Here is a 23,591-nt window from a genome sequence, read left to right on the forward strand (position 1 = left end):
TGAGACCTCCTCAAGATGCCTGACAGAATCCGTCACCAACGCCCACAACTTTGAGGTGACTAGCTACTCGCTGCTCCAGGGTATGGGTGCCGGCAAGTTCATTAGCTCAAACACATTCAACGTCGACGGCTATGGCTGGAACATCGGAATATATCCTGATGGATGGAAGGAGGATACAGGTGCCTACATGTCGGCCTTCTTGTGTTTCTGCAGTGGGACAACAGATGCAAAGGTGAAGTTCACATTTAGTTTATTGGAGAAAGATAGAGAAGTTAATAAGCTAGAGAGCACGACATATACCTTTAAGTTAGTAGGTGGTTATTGGGGCTGGGAGAAGTTTATTATGAACTCCAAGCTTAAGGAACAGTTATCCCGCAATGATGACTGCTTCACAATCAGATGTGTTTTGACCATCTTGAAAGAGCCTCGTATAGAAGATAGCACAGTCATAGTCCCAGTTCCACAGTCGGATCTGCACATGCACTTCGCAAACATGTTGAAGGATGGAGAAGGCATGGATGTGACGTTCAGTGTCCGTGATCAACTCTTCAATGCACACAGATGCGTGTTAGCTGCGCGGTCGTCTGTCTTCAAGGCTGAGCTCTTTGGTCAGATGAAAGAGACCACCATGAAACACGTCAAGATTGATGACATGGAGCCTTCCATCTTTGAGGCACTTCTTCACTTCATATACACGGATACTCTGCCAAGCAACTGTGAGGTTGATCAGAATGTGGCATTGCAGCACTTGTTGGTTGCCGCAGATCGGTATGGACTGGAGAGGCTCAAGGCTATTTGTGAAGGGAAACTATGCCAGAGAATCGATGTGCAAACAGTTGCAACCACCCTTGCTTTAGCGGAGCAGCACGGCATCGTGCAACTCAAGAATGCCTGTCTCAGATACCTTTCTTCACAGGGCGTGCTTCAAGCTGTCAAGGAGACTGATGGATTCAAGCACCTGACAACAAGCTGTCCATCAATTATGGTGGACATTTTAGACATAGTCGCCCCACCTTCAGTAGTATGAGCAGTCTGGCTGAGTATTTAGTAGTATCCGACTTGTCCCACTTCAAGCTGTCAAGTGTGAAGATCTAGTAGTACTCTATCGATTTTAATCATCTGTCCAGTGTATCCACTGTAAGACGGAACTTCTCTTCGGGAATGTGTGCTCTATGGTCTGCTTATTGGCACTGAAAATTCTACTAGTACTAATTAATTTTCTTGACTGTAACTATGGCTTATTGGCACCAAAAATTCTACAGTACTAAATAATTTTGTTGACTGTAACTATGTGGTGTGTGCTAGCCAACAACACTAACCAAAAACAGTTACAAGGTGCACAGAACCACAAGAGGCTATGTGGTATGTGCTAGCCTGGTGTGCTACTTTTGTATAGAGATGACCAAAAGCCAGATGTTGATGTTATTAAGCCAGTTACAGAGTGTTGTGGTGTGACTGAATCATTTGAACATCTGATTACCCTGTCGACGCGTTACTGACAGCAGCGCTGTTTGTGTTGTTTAATTTCCTTTCTATGAGGTGCTGCTGCAATGTGTGCCCCATCCCTAGGTTGGGGATCTCTTCCATTGTGTTTGACAGATGATGCTTGTGTATGGATGCCATTTCTCCCGTGTTTTCGGTTTCAACCTGAGTTGTTGTTTGCTTGCTTATCTTTGGAAGATCTGTCATGTTTGTACTCTTGGCGTTTTTCGGTGTGCTTCCCCAGTGTTCCTGTTCTTTTTTTTTTGAGCATCAGTACAGACACAAGCGCTCATATACACGCGCATACACTCATCCCTATGAACGCACACACGCACACCCTACCCCTATGAGCACCTCCGAGAGACTGAGCCGGCATATCATCTTGAGATTTACGAAGCCACCATAGGCGCCTCGTCGTCGACGGGAACGTCTCCTCCCACTGAAAGCGCATCGCCGGAAATCCTGAAATAAATTCAGGAATAATGCGAGCACCAGGATTTGAACCCTGGTGGGTTGGGGATACCACTGTCCACCTAACCAACTCAACCACAGGTTGATTCGCTGGCGGCGGGTGTGGGTGGGAGGGGGATCTGGCGGCGGGTGTGGGTGGGAGTGGGAGAGGGAGGGGACGGCTTAGGTCAGCCCTTAAGTCCATCGGGTCTGGGCCGCCGGTAATAGGCTATTGTACTCACAACTCAGTAATAATCGAGATAACCATCTCGTCTGGGCCGTCTGTAATAGGCTATTGGGCGAGTAGTTACTTTGCTTGTCCCTCAAAAAAAAAAAGTTACTCTGCTTGTGTTAAAAAAACAACTACTAGTTACTTACCTAAAAAAACAACTAGTTACTTCTTCTCAAAAACCCCTCAAAAAAGTTACTTCTTTTTTCTTCTTTGGTTGTTCGTCAAATGTATAATTACAAAGACCGAGTCTTGTTTTCAGATTATAAAAAAGGCCAAGTCTGGTTTTCCTTTTATTTAATTTTGTCTGGCGGCTTTTCTTCGGATTTACAAGGTTTTTCATTTTCCGTTCCTTTTTCTTCTTTACTTTACTTTTTTTTCCTTTTTCCAGTTTTTTTCTGTTTTTCTTCAAGTGCGTGAAATTTAAAAAATTCGAAGCCTTTTTCACTTCACAATTTTTTCCACAAATTTTGAATCTTTTTTAATTTCTTGATTTTTCTAAATCTCCACAGAAATTTTCTAGATTCATGAACTTTTTTCAGTTCTTTGCTAACTTTCCAGTGTTTTTTTTTATTTTGATGAACTTGTTTTTAGTTTTTTTTAATCCGTGAATTTTTTTAGTTATTTGTAACATTTTAGTGAACTTTTTTTCCAACTCCATAAACATTTTATTAAATTAGTGATCTTTTATTAAAATTGATGAACTTTTTCAAAGAACTTTTTTTCCAAATTTGTGAACTTATTTTTAATCGATGACTTTTTAAATTTCACAAACTTTTCTAATTCGTTTTTTAAACTTTATGAACTTTTTCAATTTTCACAATTAGTTTTCAAATTCCTGAACTTTTTCAAATTTTTGTGAACTTTTCTCAAATTGTCAATTGTTTTTTTAAGTGACTCTTTTCAGGTTTATGTTTTTTTATAGCTTTTTGGTAAGACCTTTTTCTCCAACTAGAAGTGCAGTTCTTCACGACTAACCCTGCTCAACTTTTCTTTGTCTCTTTGTCTCTTACTTTTTTCGGAATGACAATTCTTAGTTTTTATTTCTTTTAGTGATAAGGAAGATAAAAAATGTGTGGTATGCAAAAAAAATAGCGCACGAATTAGAACCAGCTATCGAGCGAAACTTAGAACCAGTCAAACGAAATGAGATTGGGCCTAATAGATGGAGCCCACAAGCCAGCGTAGTAGGTGACAGAACGCAAACCGGCGTTGAACATGGAAAATCCTATATGACACACATTGCATCAAAGTGTCGACGTATCGCACACCTATCGTCTGTAGTTGGGCCGACCCTTTCTCTGGTTTTCTTCTTTCTGGCGATTGATTCGTTCATCCCCGTTCTACTTCTTCTTTCATCCATGTTCCTTCTTCTCCTCCTGATTCCTCGGTCGATTCCTGTTTCTCCTTCTCCTCATCCTGGTTCCTGATTCTTCGTCCCTGTTCCGGCTCCTCATCCAGCTTCTTCTCTCCCGGGCGACAGGTGGTTGGTTCTTCTTCATTCGTAAGCCAGGGTTTGGATCTTTCTCTTCTCATCCAGATTTCGTGTTATGTTGTCTGCTAGGCCCTTCCTTCAGTGCCGCATATGCAAGAGATGCCAGGGTTTCAAAATGAGTGGTGATTTTTTTTCTCCTCGGCGGTTTCCTGTTTCCTCTGTTATGAAAATGCAAGATGGTTTGATTCGTCCTTTTTTTATTGTAAGATCATGTGGGGATGTTAATCACAACGGATATTGCTGTTGATTTGTGATAGTTGATGTAGGTTGGTCAGATCGGTCGGTGTCGTTCTAGTGTCATACTTCTTCCCTTCATTTTTGGGGGGTCCGTCCCCATGCTAATCTATCCATCTTGCGATGTTTTTCTTCATGTGTGCATATCCGGTTCAGATCTAGCAGATGAGAGGTAGATTTTGAATCCTACAAGGTGAAGTAAAATGTTGGAGCACTTTCTCTCTCTCTCTCTCTCTCTCCCTCTCTCTCTCTCATTATCCTTAGCTCATATTTTATGGTTGGAAATTGTTCAGACCGTGGGTTGTTCATCATTTTAATAAGTTCCACTTTGTTTTTGCGGAAAAAACAAATATGATTTGTAATACAAGTTAGTTGCAAATTAAACGTGTGTGTTCTTGTTGACCGTGTCATAGTGGTAGCTAGTACCTAGCAGAAGTTTTTTTTAGGGAAGTACCTAGCAGAAGTTACTAGTCTCATTTTCAACTGTACATACTATGGATCTGGGCACTCGTATTTCTTTATAATGAAACTTATTAGGGAGCTTAATCACCCTCATAGATGTTTTGCTCCCATGCAAATCTGTAAATCTCAACCGTCTAGTACAAACTGACATAAATCATAAAGTCTAAGTTGTTAGAATGATTGACATTGAAAAAAGCCAGTTCTCGCTTGCAAATTACACACAAATGATGTAGCTAGAACCTGAAACTTTTGGTGAGATCCCTAGATAGCCCCAATGAATATGTGCACCCGTTCTTCCCACTTGAACTAAGAAATTGCAAATTTTCACACCAACATGTACGGAGGCTAAATAGGACGCTTCCAATGCCATCGTGAACCCACACAACAGTGACAGAATAATGGAGAGCCAGACCGTCCAACTTTTTAAGCGCCTAGCAAGGTAATATTTTATTTCAGGATAAACGCCTAGTAAGTAGGCGCGACATGCATCTATGGCCCACAACGACCCAGTCGCGGCAACCTAACATGCCGGATGATCTGACAAGGGTATCGCGCCAAATAGATGAGCGTGTTCAGGGAGCAGATCAGACAATCCGATATGTTAGTCGGATGCAGTTAGAAGACCCACCAGTACTTGGATATGTCATATGGTCTGACACAGCGATGACAAGGTCCTGCGTAGAAGTCCGGCTGATCCAGCGGATTCACGCCTTCCGGTTGGGCTCGTTTGGTGGTTGTCACGCTGGCGGCCGGTCATCAGCGTTGGTCGAAGGCGCCTTAGAGGGAGGCACTGCGACGTGCAAGTGACGTGCCTGTCGGTCCGGCTGAAGGTGAGTCAGGCGACGAAATAAGTTTTTTGCAAATCTTCGTGGGGGCACGTGGGTTTCACGGCTAGCTATACTATTGAGCCAAGCAGGGGCTTGCTCTGTCGATCCACTCACGGCGGGGTAAGAACATCTCTAGCAGATCATGCAAACAGGACCGTACGCTATAATAACCACCAGTTTGCGGGAACCATTCCGTAAATACGGCCCGAACATATACTTCACATTCGGTTGTGCCATAAGTTTCTTTGTGGGATCCCGCATCTGTGAGCCCAGTTCCTCTAAATCTATGGGATTCCGCCCTGTTTTGGAGGATCTCCTTTGGCGGGAGAGAAATTTCAACCCCAACCGCTTTCCTCGCAGCCAGCACCATAGCTTCCCGAGCTCAATTTCGGTGAAATCTCACTGCCGCCGCCGCATGCGAGTTCCTGCATGTCGCCGTCGCCACACGCGAGCAGCCGCACGTCGCAGTCGCCACATGCGAGCTGCCTTGCGCCACCGTTGTTGCCCGCGAGCTGCCGCACATCGCCGACGCCACCCGCGAGCCGCCTTGCGCCGTCGCTGTCGCCCGCGAGCCACGGTTGCTGCTATCGCCCGCGAGCCACTGTTGCTGTTATCGCCACTACGAGCTAGAGAGTCGCTGCCTGCTCGTCACATTCGTCCTCGTGGTCCTTGTCTTACTATACGACGGCGCTATCACCAGTAAGATGCGCAGATTCAATTGTAATTTAACAGACAGTTTTAGGGGGGTTTGTACAATTTTACCGGGACCATACAATATTTTACGGGATCTATTCTGCCGGAACAAAACTCCTATCATTAAAATATAAAAAATATATTTTGCGGTATCCTTTAAACCGATTTTTGCGGGACGGGGTCGGGATTTGCTTGCTAGGGATGCTGTAAGGCCGCACAAGAGCAGACGCTTGACCGCATTTGCGGAACGTGTGGTGACAAATCCAATTTGCTTGCTTGTTAGGGATGTACAATGGTTGATAAGACAGTCTTATCTTAAGTCTTGCATGTAATTTAGAGATGATAAAAAAATTGTCTATAATGGGTCATTTCTTAGTCTTATCTTCAATAACTAGCTATTCAAATGGTCATTTAGAGCGTGTGGTGGGTGTTCCGCGCACACCCAACAGGGACGCCATGCGCACTACACAATGCCGACTGCGCCGCCGCCTCGGTGTAGCCTCCCAGCTGGAGCTGTCCTCTAATGACGGCGGAGTGGCTGAGCGACAACGACAGACATGTGCCATTGGCGATTGTGGGAGAAGCAGACGAGATAAGCTACAGGGAGGGAGGGGAAAATGTGACGCATGACTCGCCGGCCGTGAGGGTTTATATAGCAGGCCGGTAAGCATTGGGATTTTGGGGGATTTCACCGAGTTGGGCGGGAAGCTTGCGCGGGAACCTGCGAGGTTGCGTGGGAACGGTCTCACCGACGATTCATTGGTGCCACTTCGAGCCACAGTTTGGCCAAAACAACGCCCCCGCGCGCTGTGCAAGCTTGCGTTGTAAGCCGTCTGCGGCAGTGGGGTGACAAGACGTGCGAGAGGAGGACGAAAGGCCATGTACACATACGGTTAATAAGAAAATGTTTGTGATTTATTACCCACTATACCCCGATCCTGGTTTATAAGTAGGAAAATACCAAATGAAGTGAGAAAGGGTTGAAAATTGATGATGTGGCTTTGAATGGTGCATTTTAAACACACAAAAATCTTGAGTTCAAATAAGTTCAAAAAAATGAAATCCCTTTGTAACAGATGAGTTTTCGTCCGAAACCCTGATACTTCGAAAGAGATTGTCCGTTTTGTACACGAAGTGCATCCAGTTTTTGCCGTAATCCTCTCAACTTTTGAGCACATGCTATGTGGGTGAAATGATGATACCATGCCAACTTTCAACCTTTTCAGAGTTCATTTATAGTTTTTTCAATTTCAGGGTCATTTAGCTCAAAAAAATCAATAAATGCATGAAAAATACCAAATGAAGTCAGAAAGGGTTGAAAATTGATGATGTGGCTTTGAATGGTGCATTTTAAACACATAAAAAGTCTGGAGTTCAAAAAATGAAATCCCTTTGTAACAGATGAGTTTTCGTCTGAAACCCTGATAGTTCGAAAGAGATTATCCGTTTTGTACACGAGGTGCATCCATTTTTTGCCGTAACCCTCTCAACTTTTGAGCACATACTATGTGGGTGAAATGATGATATCATGCCAACTTTCAACCTTTTCAGAGTTCATTTGTAGTGCTTTTCAATTTCAAGGTCATTTAGCTCAAAGAATCAATTAATAGCAAAAAGAATGAACTAGAAAACTTTTATGAAACTCTAATAGTAAGAATGAAATAAAATAATCAATTAAAATATTCTGTTCAAAACATTAATAGCAAAATTAGTTTTCATAAACAAATTTTTTGTTAGAAACTTTAATAGCAAACTAAAATAAGTAAATCTATTTTTGATTAAAACAGACATTTGAAATAACCTAAAAATTACCAAATTGAATATAATGATAAAACACAGTAATATTAAATAGCAGGAAAAAGAACCACTCAAAAATCTATTTTGATAGTAAAGTTATTCACAAACTAGTGATTCACACAAATTTAAAAGAATTCAAATTTAAACTATTCAAATTTGAAAATTAATGGCACTAAGAGAAAGTTTATAATTTTTGTGACCTAAAAGCAAAAAGAATCACTGAAAAACTGTAAGTAGAAACAAAAGAAAATAAATAAAGAAAAAAGACAAAAAACAGAAGAAAAAATGCCACCTACTGGGCCACCATGGCCTGAATACGACTAGAAACCCAGCTTGTTGGGTCAGGATTCAGGCCCGCAATAGGCCCCGTAGGCCCACAGGCAGAGGAGTGTGTGATTAGGCCTGTAAGCCTGACGTTGAGAGGAGCTCGAGAGGGTTGGCGCATAAGCGCTTATAAACAACTCTCGAGCCCTCTTAGCTAGCGAGTTGGGACTAAACTTTTGGCACCGGGCAGCACCACCCTTTGGTCCCGGTTGGTGGCTGATAACCCACAAGTATAGGGGATCAATTGTAGCCTCTTTCGATAAGTAAGAGTGTCAAACCCAACTAGGAGCTAAAGGTAGAACAAATATTCTCTCAAGTTCTATCGACCACCGATACAACTCTACGCACGCTTGACGTTTGCTTTACCTAAAACAAGTATGAAACTAGAAGTACTTTGTAGGTGTTGTGGGGTAGGTTTGCAAGAATATAAAGAGCACGTAAATAAAAACTAGGGGTTGTTTAGATAAAGACACAATAAAGTTAGTATAACGAGTGTGGAAAAGTGGTGGTAGGAGTTGCGAAATTGTCCCTAAGCAATTGACTACTTTACTAGACCAATAGCAAGTTTTATGTGGGAGAGGCCACTGCTAGCATGTCATCCCTGACTTGGAATTCTATGCACTTATGATTGGAACTATTAGCAAGCATCCGCAACTACTAACGTTTATTAAGGTAAAACCCAACCATAGCATTAAGATATATTGGTCCCCCTTCAATCCCGTATGCATCAATTTCTATGCTAGGTTGAAGCTTCTGTCACTCTTGCCCTTCAATACATAGTCCTATCAACATACAACTAACCCTATGGTGTGATCCACACGCGCGCTCATGTGATGGGCACCAAAGGACAGCAACATAACCACAAGCAATTTAAACCAATCATAGCAATTCACCAATTACCGATAGGATAACAAAAATCTACTCAGACATCATAGGATGGCAACACATCATTGGATAATAATATGAAGCATAAAGCACCATGTTCAAGTAGAGGGTACAACGGGTTACGAGAGAGTGGACCATTGTAGATAGATGGGGGAGGTGATGGAGATGTTGGTGAAGATGAATGAGGTGTTGGTGTAGATTGCGGTGATGATGATGGCCCCGGCGGCGTTCCAGCGCCATTGGAAGCGAGGGGGAGAGAGCCCCCCTTCTTCTTCTTCTTCTTCTTCTTCTTCCTTGACCTTCTCCCTAGATGGGAGAAGGGTTTCCCCTCTGGTCCATGACCCCCATGGCATGGGAGGGGCGAGAGTCCCTCCGAGATTGGATATGTCTCTCTGTCTCTCTCTGTTTCTGTGTTCCTCGGTTCTGCCCTTTCACCCTTTCTTATATTCTCGGAGATCCGTAACTCCGATTGGGCTGAAGTTTGGACATGATTTTTATCCGGATATTGGCTTTCTTGTGGCGAAAGAAGGGCACCAACCGCCTTACGGAGTGGCCACGAGGGCCCAGGGCGCGCCCCTCACCCTCATGGGCCCCTCGGGCATCGTCTCGCGTTGATTCCACTTCCCAAAATTCACATATATTTAAAAAAAATCTCTGTCAGTTTTTATCCCATTTGGACTCCATTTGATATGGATTTTCTGCGAAACAAAAAACATGCAACAAACAGGAACTGGCACTGGGCACTGGATCAATATGTTAGTCTCAAAAATAGTATAAAAAATTGCCAAAAGTATGTAACCGTTGTAGAATATTGGCATGGAATAATAAAAAATTATAGATACGACGGAGACGTATCAATGGCACAAACCGGGACCAGTACCCTTCTTTGGTCCCGGTTGGTGCCACGAAGCGGGACCAAAGGTCTTTGCTTCCCGCCCTTTGGGCTGCTGAAAACTGACCTTTGGTCCCGGTTGGTGGCACAAACCGGGACTAAAAGGGTGTATTGGTCCCGGTTTGCGCCACCAACCGAGACCAAAAGTTGTGGTATATAAGGCCACACCTAGATCCCATTCTCTCCCGCGATGGCTGAATCATAGCACGACACCGCCAGGCTGCTGAGTCGGAGATCGTTTTCGCCTCGCTGTCACCGTGCCCTGCCCCGACCTTGCCGTTGCCCTGCCTCGACCTCGCCGTCGCCGAGCCCTGCCCCGACGCCGTCCCCGCTCTCCTGCAACACTGTGAGCCGCGCCTCGCCGTTCCCCTCCTCTCCTCCTTCCCCCCGCACCCCAACGCCACCGCCCACCTTGACACCGGCCATGGCACGCAAGAAGAGGCCGTCTGCAAGAGCTTTTTGCCGTGCTCAAGAGTGATGGGAGGAGACTGTCAGCAAGTTCTGCAAGGAAGATTCAGAGAAAAGGGCGGACATAGAGGGGATCTGCAATAGGTTTCCCAACTTGCAAATGTGCGTCGACCACGCTAGGGGCCTCATCGCTGTGGCTACGGATGTTGAGAAGAAGACGATGTTCCCCGGCGGCCGCGAAATTCCTCCTGTCGCTATTTTCCTTTGGGCTATGAATGAAGCGGAAAACTCACTAGATCCCCGTGAGCGTGCTAGTTGGTGCGAGTACCGCTCCAGCCATCACGCCACTCCACCTCCAGTGGAAGGTCTCGTCGGAGTTGTGTCAATGTACCCGCTGCAGTAGCAGGTGATTGTCCATGCTGACAGCGAGGGAGAGAGCAGTGAAGATGAGGAGGATGAGGAAGAGTCCAGCGAGGGGGAGGAGGAGCCAGGTGCGGACGTGGTGGTGGAGGTGGAGGACGACATCGAGCAAGAGCAGCTGGTGGTGGAGGTGGAGGACGATGGCGAGGGGGAGGCACTACTAGGCAAAACCCTAGCAGTAGCGCGGGTTTAATGCCCGTCAGTAGCGCGGGGAACCGCGCTACTAGTAAGGCGCTACAGCTAAGGTTTAGCGGTAGCGTGTGTTAACCCACGCTACTGCTATGTCGACTTAGTAGTAGTGCTTTCATCAAAGAGCGCTACTGGTAATTACTACTAGCGCTTCTCACAGCCCGCGCTACTACTATTATTCCGTATTTTACTTTTATTTCATGTTGTATTCATACACCTTTATACAAGTATTCATACAACAACAATTTAGAGAATGTACACCGCAAAACACATGGCAAGTGGCAACTTGGGTGTGAGAGATGAGACGGGCGTGTGGGCGAGATGGCAAATGCCCACACACCAGCCCTTGTGCGTGCTGGCGCGTGGGCGAACTGCTAAACGCCCACACACCAACCCCTCGCGTGTGGTGAAACGGCCGTGTGGGCGACCGCATGAATGCCCACACACCAGTCCAGTCCTATGTGGCACTAGAAACATGCCAAGATTCGTACGCTCACAAACGGATGCGGATCCACGCGTGTGGGCGAGATGCAAACGCCCACACGTGTGGGCGTTAGTGTTTTCAAATTTTATAGCGTCTGCCGAGAAACAGAAAATCAGAGTCGAACAAATACTAATTAAACTGGTAGCCACTACCTAACTTGCCGGTTAGTAAAAAATTATGAAGATACCCACATCCATGTCCAAATGTGAAACACAACATACCAATCTTGCTTGGAACACACCGATCAAGCGCTTCTCTCATCATGTTTGCATGTAACCATATGGAAACGAAGGTAAAAGTAAAGATTCCGAAAATTCGTTTCTGATCCCAAGCACAGCTGAACCCGAAATCTCAGGCATCCGTTCCCATCAGGATGTCTGCAGGGTTGGTATTTTCCGTCGTACCTCGCTCGCGTATATGCGACGTATATAGAAGGACAGCTGGCACATTAACTCCTGGTCCAAATGGATGGACGTCGTTTTTTTGAGACAAACTTGCAAAGCTTTATTAAGTCGTCATAATGTTTACAGGGACGGATGGAAGATCTCCGGGGTGCCCTAACCAGACATGGCGGCCACCACCAAGAGAGAGTGCATGCTTTGCAAGATTGTGAGCTTCAAAGTTTGAGCTCCTAAACTCGTGACTGAAATTACAAAAATCAAAAGATGCTGAATGAACTAAGATTTCGCGTATGATTGCTCCATAGCTTGGAGTATTCTTCTTCTGGATATCTTCTATGACACCTTTGCAGTCTGAGGCCACGTGAATACGCCTTAAGTAAAGATCATCAGAAAGGGCAAGTGGCTCACGCACAGCCAGTGTTTCAAGCACTTGCGGATCAGCAAGGTGTCGAAAGGCTAGCACTGAAGCTCCCAAAAAACTGCCTGTTGCATCGCGACTAATGGCTGCCACTGCCCCATAGCCTCCATGACGAGAAACCGCCTTACTTTTGCACAGTTGGCCACTGGCGGCTGCCACGGCGTCAGCCTGGATGTCCTTGCGGTAGTCGTCTGTGTCTTCGGTGTATCTACTACTTGTAGCTCCGAAATCAACCTTGTGATAAAGCCGTTAACTGTCACTGGTGATTGGAAGATGGCCTCGTGAATCGCCTTGCGCCGCGCGCTCCATATTGCCCACACCGTAACAATAGTCCTCACAAAGTCTTCCTTGCTCATTATCTCATGTATGTGAAACAGCCAGTCCTTAGAGCATTCATGAGAACATTCCTCCTGTGCCAGGGTTTCGACTAGGTGTTCTGGAGCCAGCGCCCAGACACTGCTTGACACTGGGCAAGTGAGGAGAGCATGCCTCCATGTGTCTCTTGCCCCACATAGGTTGCAGCTAACTTTTGATGACATGTTACGGTGGTTCAAGAGCTCGCCAGTTGGCATGGACTGTCTCGCTAGTCTCCACACGAACATTCTGACTTTGGACGGGACTTGTATATGCCAAATGCTGCTCCACTGCTTACTCTCATGCTGGACATGCGATGAACCTTCTGATTCGTTTAACCAAGCTTCCTGATGGATTTTTGTCCTTGGTATCATACGATATGCGCTCCTGATGCTGAACTTTCCATGGTTTTCTTCATGCCAACCCCAAAAATCATCAACTCGACGCATGATAGAGGAATCTTCAAAATTTCATGGGCATCAAACAGGGTAAAAACAACGTTGATCATCTCCTCTTTCCAGGTAGCCGTAGTGGCATCAATAAGATGTTTCACCGGCGTAGGTGGGTTCGGGACGAGGGTGGTGATGGGGCGCTTAAAGCTATCCCTTGGAATCCAGTTGTGATCCCAAATAGACGTTGTTTCTCCATCTCCTATCCGCCTGACTAAACCTTGCAACAAAACATCCCGGCCATCAAGTATAGCTCTCCAAATCTGTGATGGTTGAGATCCCACCTCTGCCTCAAGTAATGAGCAATGAGGGAAATATGCTGCTTTGAGGATCTTCGAGGCTAGTGATGAATCATCGGTTAAGGTTCTCCAAGCCTGACGTGCAAGTAAAGCGAGGTTAAAGATCTCCAGGTCACGAAAACCTAGGCCTCCCATATGTTTTGGCATTGTCATGATGTCCCATGCCACCTAGCTTGGCTTCCTTTTTCCACGCTTGCTTCCCCACCAAAATTGTCTGATGATAGATGTGATGCTGTCACATAGACCTTGTGGTAATCTGAAACAAGACATAGAAAAGACCGGGATGGCTTGTGCTACAGACTTGATCAACACCTCCTTTTCCGCAGCAGACAATAGTTTCTCCATCCACCCTTTGATCTTTTCCCACACCCTTTCCCTCAAATATTTGAAAGTCCCGTTCTTTGACTGACCCACATCAGTTGGCATCCCCAAATACCGCTCAGATAAAGATTCATTCTGGACCTGTAGCTGATTTTTCACCTCTTCTCTGACCGGGACCGGGCAACCCTTGCTAAAAAATATGGATGATTTGTCATGGTTGACCCTTTGTCCTGAAGCTCTATAGTAAGTATTCAGTAGGTTTGACACTGCAACTGATCCCTCTACGCTGGCCTTGAAAAGCAACAAGCTGTCATCTGCAAATAACAAGTGATTAATCGATGGCGCCGATGGGGCCACCTTAATACCTGACAAAGATGATGACTGAGAACTGGATTTCAGGAGGCACGATAGGCCCTCCGCTGCAATCAAGAATAAGTAGGGGGAGATTGGGTCTACCTGCCGAATCCCTCTGGTCGGTTTAAAAGATTCAAGTCTCTCTCCATTCAGCATAACCGAAAAAGAAACTGAAGATACCATGGCCATAACAATATTGATCCACTGCTCTGCAAAACCAAGTTTTGTCATGATTGCTCTCAAGTAGCTCCATTCCAATCTATCATAGGCTTTCATCATATCCAACTTCAAAGCACAAAAGCTGTTGGATTTTGATCGTGAACGCTTCATGAAGTGCAAACACTCATAGGCACATATGATATTATCAGTGATTTGCCTCCCTAGCACGAACGCAGACTGTTCCTCAGATATAATATCTGGCAGTATAACTTTGAGTCTGTTTGCAACTACCTTTGAAGCTATCTTGTATAGAACATTGCAAAGACTTATAGGTCTAAATTGAGCCAAAATAGTGGGGTTTGTTACCTTTGGGATGAGAACTAGAACTGTGTCATTGATGCACTCTGGACTCTCTTCTCCTCTGACTATCCTCAGAACAATATTGGTGACCTCTTCACCACGTATGTCCCAGTGTCGCTGGTAAAAGTGAGCGGGAAATCCATCCAGCCCTGGGGCTTTCGTTGGAAACATCTGAAATAATGTTGTTTTGACCTCATCACTAGTGTATGGTGCACAAAGGGAGGCGTTCATCTCTTCTGTTACTTTCCGCGGGACATGCTCCAACACTGCTTTCACCTGGTGGACCCCTTCCGTTTCATATACTGTTTTATAAAAGGAGTTGACCATCTCCCTTAACTCAGCCGGGTCAGAGACAATTACCCCAAGTGAGTTTTGTAGTGCCTTGACCATATTTTCCTTCCTTCGTATACTAGCTCTGAGATGGAAGAATTTCGTGTTCCTGTCACCCTCCGACAGCCACTGAATCCATGCGCGCTAACGCCACATAATTTCTTCCCTATGGTACATCTCAACCAACCGCTCATTGATTTTGAGTTCAACATGGGATGGTGCAATCCTCAGCGGGTCTCCTCGCATCTCCTCAAGTACTTTCTTCAGCTGTTTTATCTCCTTTCTAACACTTCCAAAATTGTCTTTGCTCCATCTGACAAGGCCTTGCGAAAGATTAAATAGTTTCTGCTTTAGTTGCTCGGCCGAAGTGCAAGGTGCTTCGGCTAACCATCCTTCCGCAACAAATTGTTTTAGGCCCTCATGTTGCTCCCACATAATTTCATACTTGAAAGTCCTCGCTGTACGAGGTACATCTGCCTCCCCACGTTCCAGGAGTAGAGGTGAGTGGTCAGAAGTGCTCCCAGTAAGATGCATGATCGAGGCCGAGGGGAACCTTGCCATCCATTCAGCGTTTACCATCGCTCTATCCAGCCTGCAACGTGTGTATGTGCCTCTAGTAACCTTCTTTTCGAAAGTCCAGAGATTTCCTTTATACCCCAAATCTAGCAACATGCAAATGTCAGTAGCATCTCTAAAAGCCTGGATTTGAGCGTTGCTACGTTGTCCTACTCCCTTGTGTTCATCTGGACATAGAACTTCATTGAAATCACCCCAACACAGCCACGGAAGGGTGCTCAAAATACTAATGTTCTTCAACGTGTCCCATGTCCGGGATCGTAGGTGTGTCTGTGCTTCCCCATAAACGCAGGTCATCCTCCACTTATCCTGATCATTCTCCTCTACTGAAACATCTAAGTGGTACTCAGAGTAGCCAAGTATCTCAATTTTTATTGAACTATTCCAAAAAAGACCAATACCACCACTCCTACCATTGCTATCAACGACATAAGCACTATCATATCCGAGAGTACTAGCTAGAGCTTCTACCCTATCTCCTTTTATTTGAGTTTCTACAATACATAAAAGGGTAGGGGCAAATTGCCTCGCGAAGTCGCGAAGCTCTCGAATTGTCGCGGCTTTGCCCACGCCACGATAGTTCCAACATATGGCATTCATTGGGCTCGGTGGTGCCCCTCGGGGCCCGCCAATATTTGCTCTAGCTTTCCTTGTACTCCCTTCTTTTCTGTGGTGTTCTTTCCTGACTCTGCGATCAGCTTTGGCCTCTTTGGCTCCTGCTTGGTGCTCGGGCTCTGAGGAGTTACAGCAGCCGGGAGGGCCAATGCATTGCTCGGCTCCGGTGTAGCGGCTCCAGTGTTGTTTGTTGCCGGTGGCTTCTGGTGGATTACAGCCAACTCCGAGCCTCTCTTCCTGTTCAACTCTGCTTCCTTCATCTCTAGATCTCTCTCAGATCCTTCATCCCCCTCGTAGCCCGCAACTTCTTGGGAGAAATACTGGTCGTTGTGTCCCCTACCTCCTGATCGGCCTCCCCTCCTTCCTCCTCTTCTTCCTCCTCCTTCTCCAGGCCCGCGGCCAGTCCTCATCGCCCATGTCACCCTAAGGTCCTTGAAGATCAGTGCATATGGAGGGTGTATCCCACTCCCATGTTCCTTGTACAGATGTCCTAGCATCCCACACACGGCACACCAATCGGGTAACTTCTCATACCTCACCCTATAGATTTGTCTCTTCCCATCTCGAATCATTGAAACCGCGTTCTTCAGGGGTTTCGTGACATTTGTTCTCACCCAAACTCGATGGAAGTTCCCTTTAAAATCTTGCGATTGCTGCTCCGTGAACAAAACTTCTCCAATCTTTGCGCCCAGGGATGGTACCAGGTGGGTGTAGAGCTGTGGAACGTCATGGATTTGAGCCCATATCTCAATTGTGTCAAGATTGATTGTGGACGGCTTCTGAATTCCATCATACAACTTAATAATCACCGCATCCCCTCTAAAGTGCCACGGTCCGTCCTGAATGATCCTCTCCCAACCCCCCAAGCATGAGAATTGGATGGTGTACAAGTTGTCCTCCAGCGACTTGAAATTTGCCGGTTGCACGAGATCCCATGCCGATCGCATGTTGCGTAAGAACCAATATTGGCTATAGGTTTTCTCCGAGTGAACCCTAGCAATAGCCAGCCAGCGAGCCGCCTCCTTGGGGGCCTGTTCCTCGTCAAAAACGACATCATCCAGGTCTTCCTCCTTCAAACCTAGCTCCTCCATCATCTTCCTCACATCCTCTGACTCCGATGAGCCAGCCTCCATTGACATCTTGGCTGCGCTCGAAGCCATCTTCAGAACCCTAACCCGATTGAGATGTATCTGACGGGCCTTGCTGCAGTGACCCAAAGCCCTTGGTCCCTCCGCCGCACCGATGATCAGGAGGCGCCCCCCCAATCGACCGCGACAGGCGGCGGTGGTTGGCCGAGGTAGGGAACCAGTAGTCTCGATGGCAGCGAGTCGCCCCGGGAGGAACAAAACCCTAACGAGAGGGAACCTTCCTATCCGAAAATCTATGCTCGGCGTGCGTGTAAAATGGCGTGCGTAAATGGACGGACATCGTGGTACAGGAGATAGCTCAACGGACCTGAAACTGTTTTGGGCCAACCTTTTCCGGCGACGGGTCCATCTAACGGCCACCCAACTGTAATAAATATCCCTTGCCGTTCCCCTGCCCACTGGCGGAGCTTCCGCAAGGCCGAGTGGGCCGTGGCCCGCCCATGTCTGGAGCAAAAAAAATTATATATGTATGCTTCATACCCAGCCGACCGGCCCAGCCCACAACCAGTACGCAGGTGCATCCCACAGTCGATACACATATCTCAGCCTCTCTGTCTCGCAGACTCGCACAACCACATGTCTCTGACCACCTTCTCTTAGTACCGCCACCGGCTGCCGCGATGCCTGCCGCCGGCCGGCGCCGCCCACAAGCGCGGCGCACATCAGTCCCTCCCTTCCCTAGTTCCCTTCATCCAATGCCCCACCGGCACCACCACTCCTTAGCCGACCCACGCGCGGACGCGCACACACAGCCACGAGCAGGTTAGCCGGCGACGGTGCGAGGGCGAGGCAGTGGACTGCCAACTAGGAAAATCCTTCTCTGAATCCTTACAATTTGCGAAGGTAAATCGATTCAAATCATCCCAATTTTATTCCCCTGAACTGAACCTAGGTCATTGGTCATTGAAATTGAATCATCCCCAAAATTTCCAGTTGGCTGAATATTTCATTGAAGATCATACTAGTTTAGTGTCAAGTGTCCACAAACCACAGTAGATGGTTTCTAATTTAGCAGGCAAGTTTTGTTTCCACAGTTGAGCAATTGGCCTTGCTGTAGCATAAATAATTCATTCCATTGTGTTTACAGGTTACAAGTTGAGGTCTAGGCAGCCATGGGCAAGGCCAGTCAGCGAAAAATCGATTTGGTTTTCAAAAGAAAAAGAGATGATGACATGATTGGAGTTGAGGAAGATCCTTCACCAATGGCAGATCGACCTTTGCCAATGCTTGAAATTGAACAACCACACCCAGAGAGCCAAGACGAAGGTCTTCATGTAAATGGACATGTAATATTCCATGGTGTTGAGTCCTTGCAGAGAGATTCAGGATTATGCCCGCAAATTTGGCAATATCCACCCGAACAAAGAGATGAGTAAATTGCAAAAAACCACCACAATTGCGTCGCTTGATGCGAAAAACCACCATTTTCATAAAAGTTTGCAGAAACCACCGTTTTCCAGTAATTTTGTTGCACATAGCACTAACTGGTCAATTGACCGCGTTTTGACAGAAAACCTGACGGGTCGGGCCCAACCGTCAGGCCACATGGCATGGGGCAAACGGCGCGCGCTTGACGCCCGTTAGCGGCGCTCGCTTGACTTGGTTCGACCGGACCATCTCGTGCCCGCGCCACCATTCCCCCTCCTCTCCCTCGTGACCTAGTTCCTCTCTCGCGCCCTCCATGGCGACACGCAGCGGCGGCGGCTGTGGTGAAGGAGAGGATGAAGGAGAGAAGGAGCACCTGAGGCCGGAGGGCGACAACGCGATGAAGATGACGGGCGGCGGCGGTGAAGTTCCTGCCGCATCTAGCCAGTCGTCGGCGTCGTACGACGTGGGAGCCAGGTCGGCGGCGGCATTGGCTAAGGTGTGGAAGGCCAACCCTAGCCAAAGCCACCATTGTACCTCTGGTCTTGGCGGTGTCGAGTAAGATTTTCTTCTCCTACCTCTATGCATCTGCCACCTCTGTGAAATGTAGAATTAGGGTTAGCTAGCTTGTTTACTTAGTACTGTTGTTGAATGTGTTAGATGTAACTATTGTTGTCAAAGATGTAGCAATTGTTTGGTTGTGCAAAATCCCAGTTCTGAAATCCTATAAATAAATTTTTTATATGCTCTGAGTAGGTTTGTAGTAATTTAAATACTTCTTAATGTTGTAAATAATTCTGTTATATGCTCTGTATAGGTTTTAGGCATTTAAATACTTCTGAGATGATGTAATTTTTTTTGTGTTGTACATGGTTGTTCTTAATTATTATTTGCTGTTAAATTCATTGGTATTGTAAATAATGAGCTCTCTGTAGATATTTAAGAGGAGGACAACTATGGGAGGCATTGTGTTGCATTTAGAATTGTTAAATATGGATGAAGTCTGTTTAAATATGTGCTCTCTGTAGACTTTAAATTAGTGGAGGACAACTGGAAAATTTGTACATGTGTGTTGTAAATTATAACTGGAAAAGGTTGTAGTCCTAACCATTGTTATTTTCTTTTGCTTTTGTAGCTTGGATGATGAAATTTGGGATGTTTGGTTTAATTTCATTGGAAAAGACAATTATGAGAGGTAGATAGGGGAGTCTGACTTAACATTCAGTCATTTGGTAGCTATCAAAGAGGAACAAGGTTATGATGGAAGTTATTCAATGTACTACCAAAAGGTGGTAGGTGCTGGGCATGCAGGGATGGACCTGATTATGTCAGATGACAATGTGGAGGAGATGCTTGATTTGTATGCAGAGAAAAAAGTAGTGAACATAACTGTGATCAGTGCCAGCAAACCTGACTTGTTTGCATTAAAAGACCTTAACAAAGGGGATGTATGTGAAGATCAAGTGCCCATTTCTGAGATTGGTAATCCAATTGTTTATGAGATAAATGATGATGGTGTGTTGTTTCAATCACAAGGCAGTTCTGAAGCTAATGCACATGAGTGTACCCCAATGCAGCTAGATGACTCTCAAGCAGAGTATCTGATAACTCAGCAGAGTTGCAATTTGCAGAAAGAGAAAGAGAAGGAGATTGTCATTGTAAATGACAATGTAGATGACATTCTCAATGCATTTTTGGAGCAATATGATGATCCTATTGATGATGGACAACCTATGGAAGAGGAAGCAACCAATGCAGAACAACAAGAAGGACAAGAGAATTATGAGTTTGCAGAAGGAGAACAATTTTATGATAGTTCAGAAGGAGAATAACTTGATGATAGTTCAGAAGGAGAAGAACTTGATGATCCAGAACTGAAGCAAAAGATTTGTGAGCTAAAGAGGAAGAAAAGAGATCCTAAGTACCACGTGGAAGGTGATACAGATCCAGAAGATCTTTTTTGTGAGGAGGATAGTTCAGATGAGGATGAGGTTTTAGTACATCAAGCTCCACCACAAAAACTACCAGTTAGAAGAGGGCCAACTGACAGAGCTCACAACAGTTCTGCAGCAACAATAGAACTAGATTATGTGCCCTCCTCTGATGAGAACATGGAAGATGTTAAGTGTGAATTATCATATGAGGAGGAGATAATATATGTGCCAAATACTGGCAAGAGATCAAGAGCAAAGAAGAGAGCTGTGAGGAAGTGGTATAATGAGGAACTTCAACAACCTGAAGATCAAATTTGTTGGCAGATGTGTTTTGAGGATGTGTATCAGTTCAGAAGGGCCCTGGTGAACTTGCATGTAACTCAGAGGAGGAATTTCCACTATCATAGGAATTGCAAGGACAGGATAATAGTTGACTGCAGTCAAGAGGGTTGCAACTTTCATATGACTGCCTCACAAGTGGGAAAAGAGAAAACCTTCTGCATAAAGAAGCTCCAACTGCAGCACACATGTCCTGTAATTGGTGAGAACTGCAAAGTGCCCATTAAGTATGTGGCAAAGTCAATTGAGAACAGCTTAAGGACAGATCCTAGCACATGTGTTGATACTGTGATAGAGAACACCAAGGAAAAGTTTGGTGTGGAGGTAGGCAAGAACAAGGCATACAGGGCAAGAAAACTAGCTTTGGCAGTGGTCCTGGGTGATCAGGAAAGGCAGTACACAAGAATCAGGGACTATCTTCAGACAGTGCTTGACACAAACCCTGGATCTAGATGTATAGTTACTACTAGAGTTGTGAGAGAGAACCCAAATACCAATCCCAGATTTCATAGGTTGTTCATGTGTCTTGGAGCATCAATTGAAGGTTTCTTGAAAGGATGCAGGCCATTCATAGGTATGTTCATTGTTTTCAAATTCACTATTATTTACATTGCATGTCGGTGTCAAAACCGGCGGATCTCGGGTAGGGGGTCCCTAACTGTGCGTCTAGGCGGATGGTAACAGGAGACAAGGGACATGATGTTTTACCCAGGTTCGGGCCCTCTTGATGGAGGTAAAACCCTACGTCCTGCTTGATTAATATTGATGATGTGTGTTACAAGAGTGGATCTACCACGAGATCAAGGAGGCTAAACCCTAGAAGCTAGCCTATGGTATGATTGTTTTTTCGTCCTATGGACTAAAGCCATCCGGTTTATATAGACACCGGAGAGGGCTAGGGTTACACAAAGTCGGTTACAATGGTAGGAGATCTATATATCCGTATCGCCAAGCTTGCCTTCCACGCCAAGGAAAGTCCCATCCGGACACGGGACGAAGTCTTCAATCTTGTATCTTCATAGTCTTGGAGTCCGGCCAATCATGATAGTTCGGCTATCCGGACACCCCCAAATCCGGAACTCCCTCAGTAGCCCCCGAACCAGGCTTCAATGACGACGAGTCCAGCGTGTAAATTGTCTTCGGCGTTTTGCAAGGCGGGTTCTCCTTCAAGCTTCATGCTCCTATCGAATAGTGTCCGGCTTCCTTATAAATGTTGCGCTCCTTGGTTTCTACGCCCAATAATGGCCCTCTTCCACGTGTCAGATGAATGCGGAAAGCTAGGGTATTTTTACATTTTACCCCCTAGCCGTGCGAACGAGCCGCCTATAAGAGAGGTGAGGATCTTAGATCCAACTCACACCATCCTCCTTCCGCAAGTTCTCATCAAAGCGCCTCCGACCAAAATCCATTCTACCATGGATAGTCGACGCGGCTCCTCCTCTCGCGCTCCCAACCCTAAGCCAGGAGATTGGGGGAGATGCTCGGTTCCGCACAGCGAGCTAGTGGCGCTCCAAACCGAGGGATATCTCCCCCCCAGCCTTCATGGTTCCGGTTTGAGCCGGATTGGCCACCTTCAGGGGCGGAAAGCAGGCGGAGAGCGTCCCCAACCCTTCCAAAGGAGAGCGGGTATGCTTCGTCCCTTATCTAATAAGGGGACTCGGATTTCCCATACACCCGTTTCTCCGGGGGCTCCTGGAGTTCTATGGACTCCAGCTTCACCACCTCACACCTGCCTCCATTTTGCACATCGCGGGCTTTGTAGCTCTTTACGAGCTGTTCTTGGGCATCAAGCCCCATTTTGCGCTGTGGAAGAGATTGTTTTGCCTCGTACCCCGTTCTCACGAGGGGTCGATATATCAAGTGGGCGGAGCCGAAATATGGCGCATCGTGGGGACCGGATATCTATCCGGCACCCCGAAGAAGGCGTCCGAAGACTGGCCTTCGGAATGGTTCTACATGGAGGAAGCCCCTCTGCCGGATCCAGTTCGGATCGGCCTCCCGGAGTTCAGCAATGCTCCCTTGAAGAAACGCCTGAGTTGGCGCCCGCGGAGCCCTCAACAGGAGGATGATGGGAGCGTCCATTATCTCATGGGCCAGATTAGGTTACTGGCCCACTCCGGATTGACCATGATTGGAGTCATGGCCACGTGTATTATGCGGGGGGTGCAGCCGCTCCAATATAGGGGCCACCCTATGTGGGATTTCAACGGGGAAGATGACGCCACCCGTCATGGCCGCAGAGGACCGGGCTCGGCAGCCGATCTGGTAAAGATCCTGTCCGGCTTGTACAAGGGGGAGGAGGAGGACTTCCTCCGCACGAGTCCGTTAAATGGATTCTCCGTGAATAACCCTCGGAGCTGGGTAAGCGGGCGTTTATCCACCCGATCCATACTTCCAAAGTCAAGTATTTTACTTTATGATTTCGACGCAGGAGCTGCGCCGGGACGTGGAGGGCATACGAAGCCTAGCTCCACAACCCGAGGATCCGGAACGATCCCTTGATCCGGCCTCCAAAGAGGATCCGGACATAAAGGTGGAGCTGATAGACGGGGTGTTCCACCAACTTAGCATGGACAATGCTCTAGTCGCCATTACGACTGACTACCCCGGTTTGCTTCCGGCTTCCCAGGTGACTACGACCGAGGTCTTGACACCATCATTTGATCCATGCTCAATTCTGACCATCCTATACTGATGGTGCATCACAGGAGGTGCCTTTAAGGCGGGAAGCCGAACCCGCGGTGGCTGACCAGCAAGGGTCAGTTCGGCCCAGCAGGCGGAAGAGGAGTGCGACACAAACCGAAATGTTACCGCAACGGTACGGCGCACCGCTGTTTTTAAGGGAAGGATCCCTAGGAGGTATATTAATGCCCATAACTCTTCCAGGAGAAAGAGCGC

At 46.5% G+C, this 23,591-nt stretch overlaps 1 protein-coding gene across 1 annotated transcript; it reads left to right on the forward strand.

Annotated features, from left to right (window-relative positions):
* Position 1: 1 nt before the first annotated feature.
* Positions 2-1,220, forward strand: LOC119280070 (BTB/POZ and MATH domain-containing protein 2-like; the record flags this gene model as incomplete). Its single annotated transcript, XM_037561060.1, has 1 exon — positions 2-1,220. A coding segment is annotated over one exon (1,026 nt), but the record flags the coding sequence as incomplete, so codon positions are not given.
* Between the last annotated feature and the right edge of the window lie 22,371 nt (positions 1,221-23,591).

The sequence above is a fragment of the Triticum dicoccoides genome, chromosome 3B (genome assembly GCF_002162155.2).
Source record: "Triticum dicoccoides isolate Atlit2015 ecotype Zavitan chromosome 3B, WEW_v2.0, whole genome shotgun sequence".
NCBI classification, from domain to species: domain Eukaryota; kingdom Viridiplantae; phylum Streptophyta; class Magnoliopsida; order Poales; family Poaceae; genus Triticum; species Triticum dicoccoides.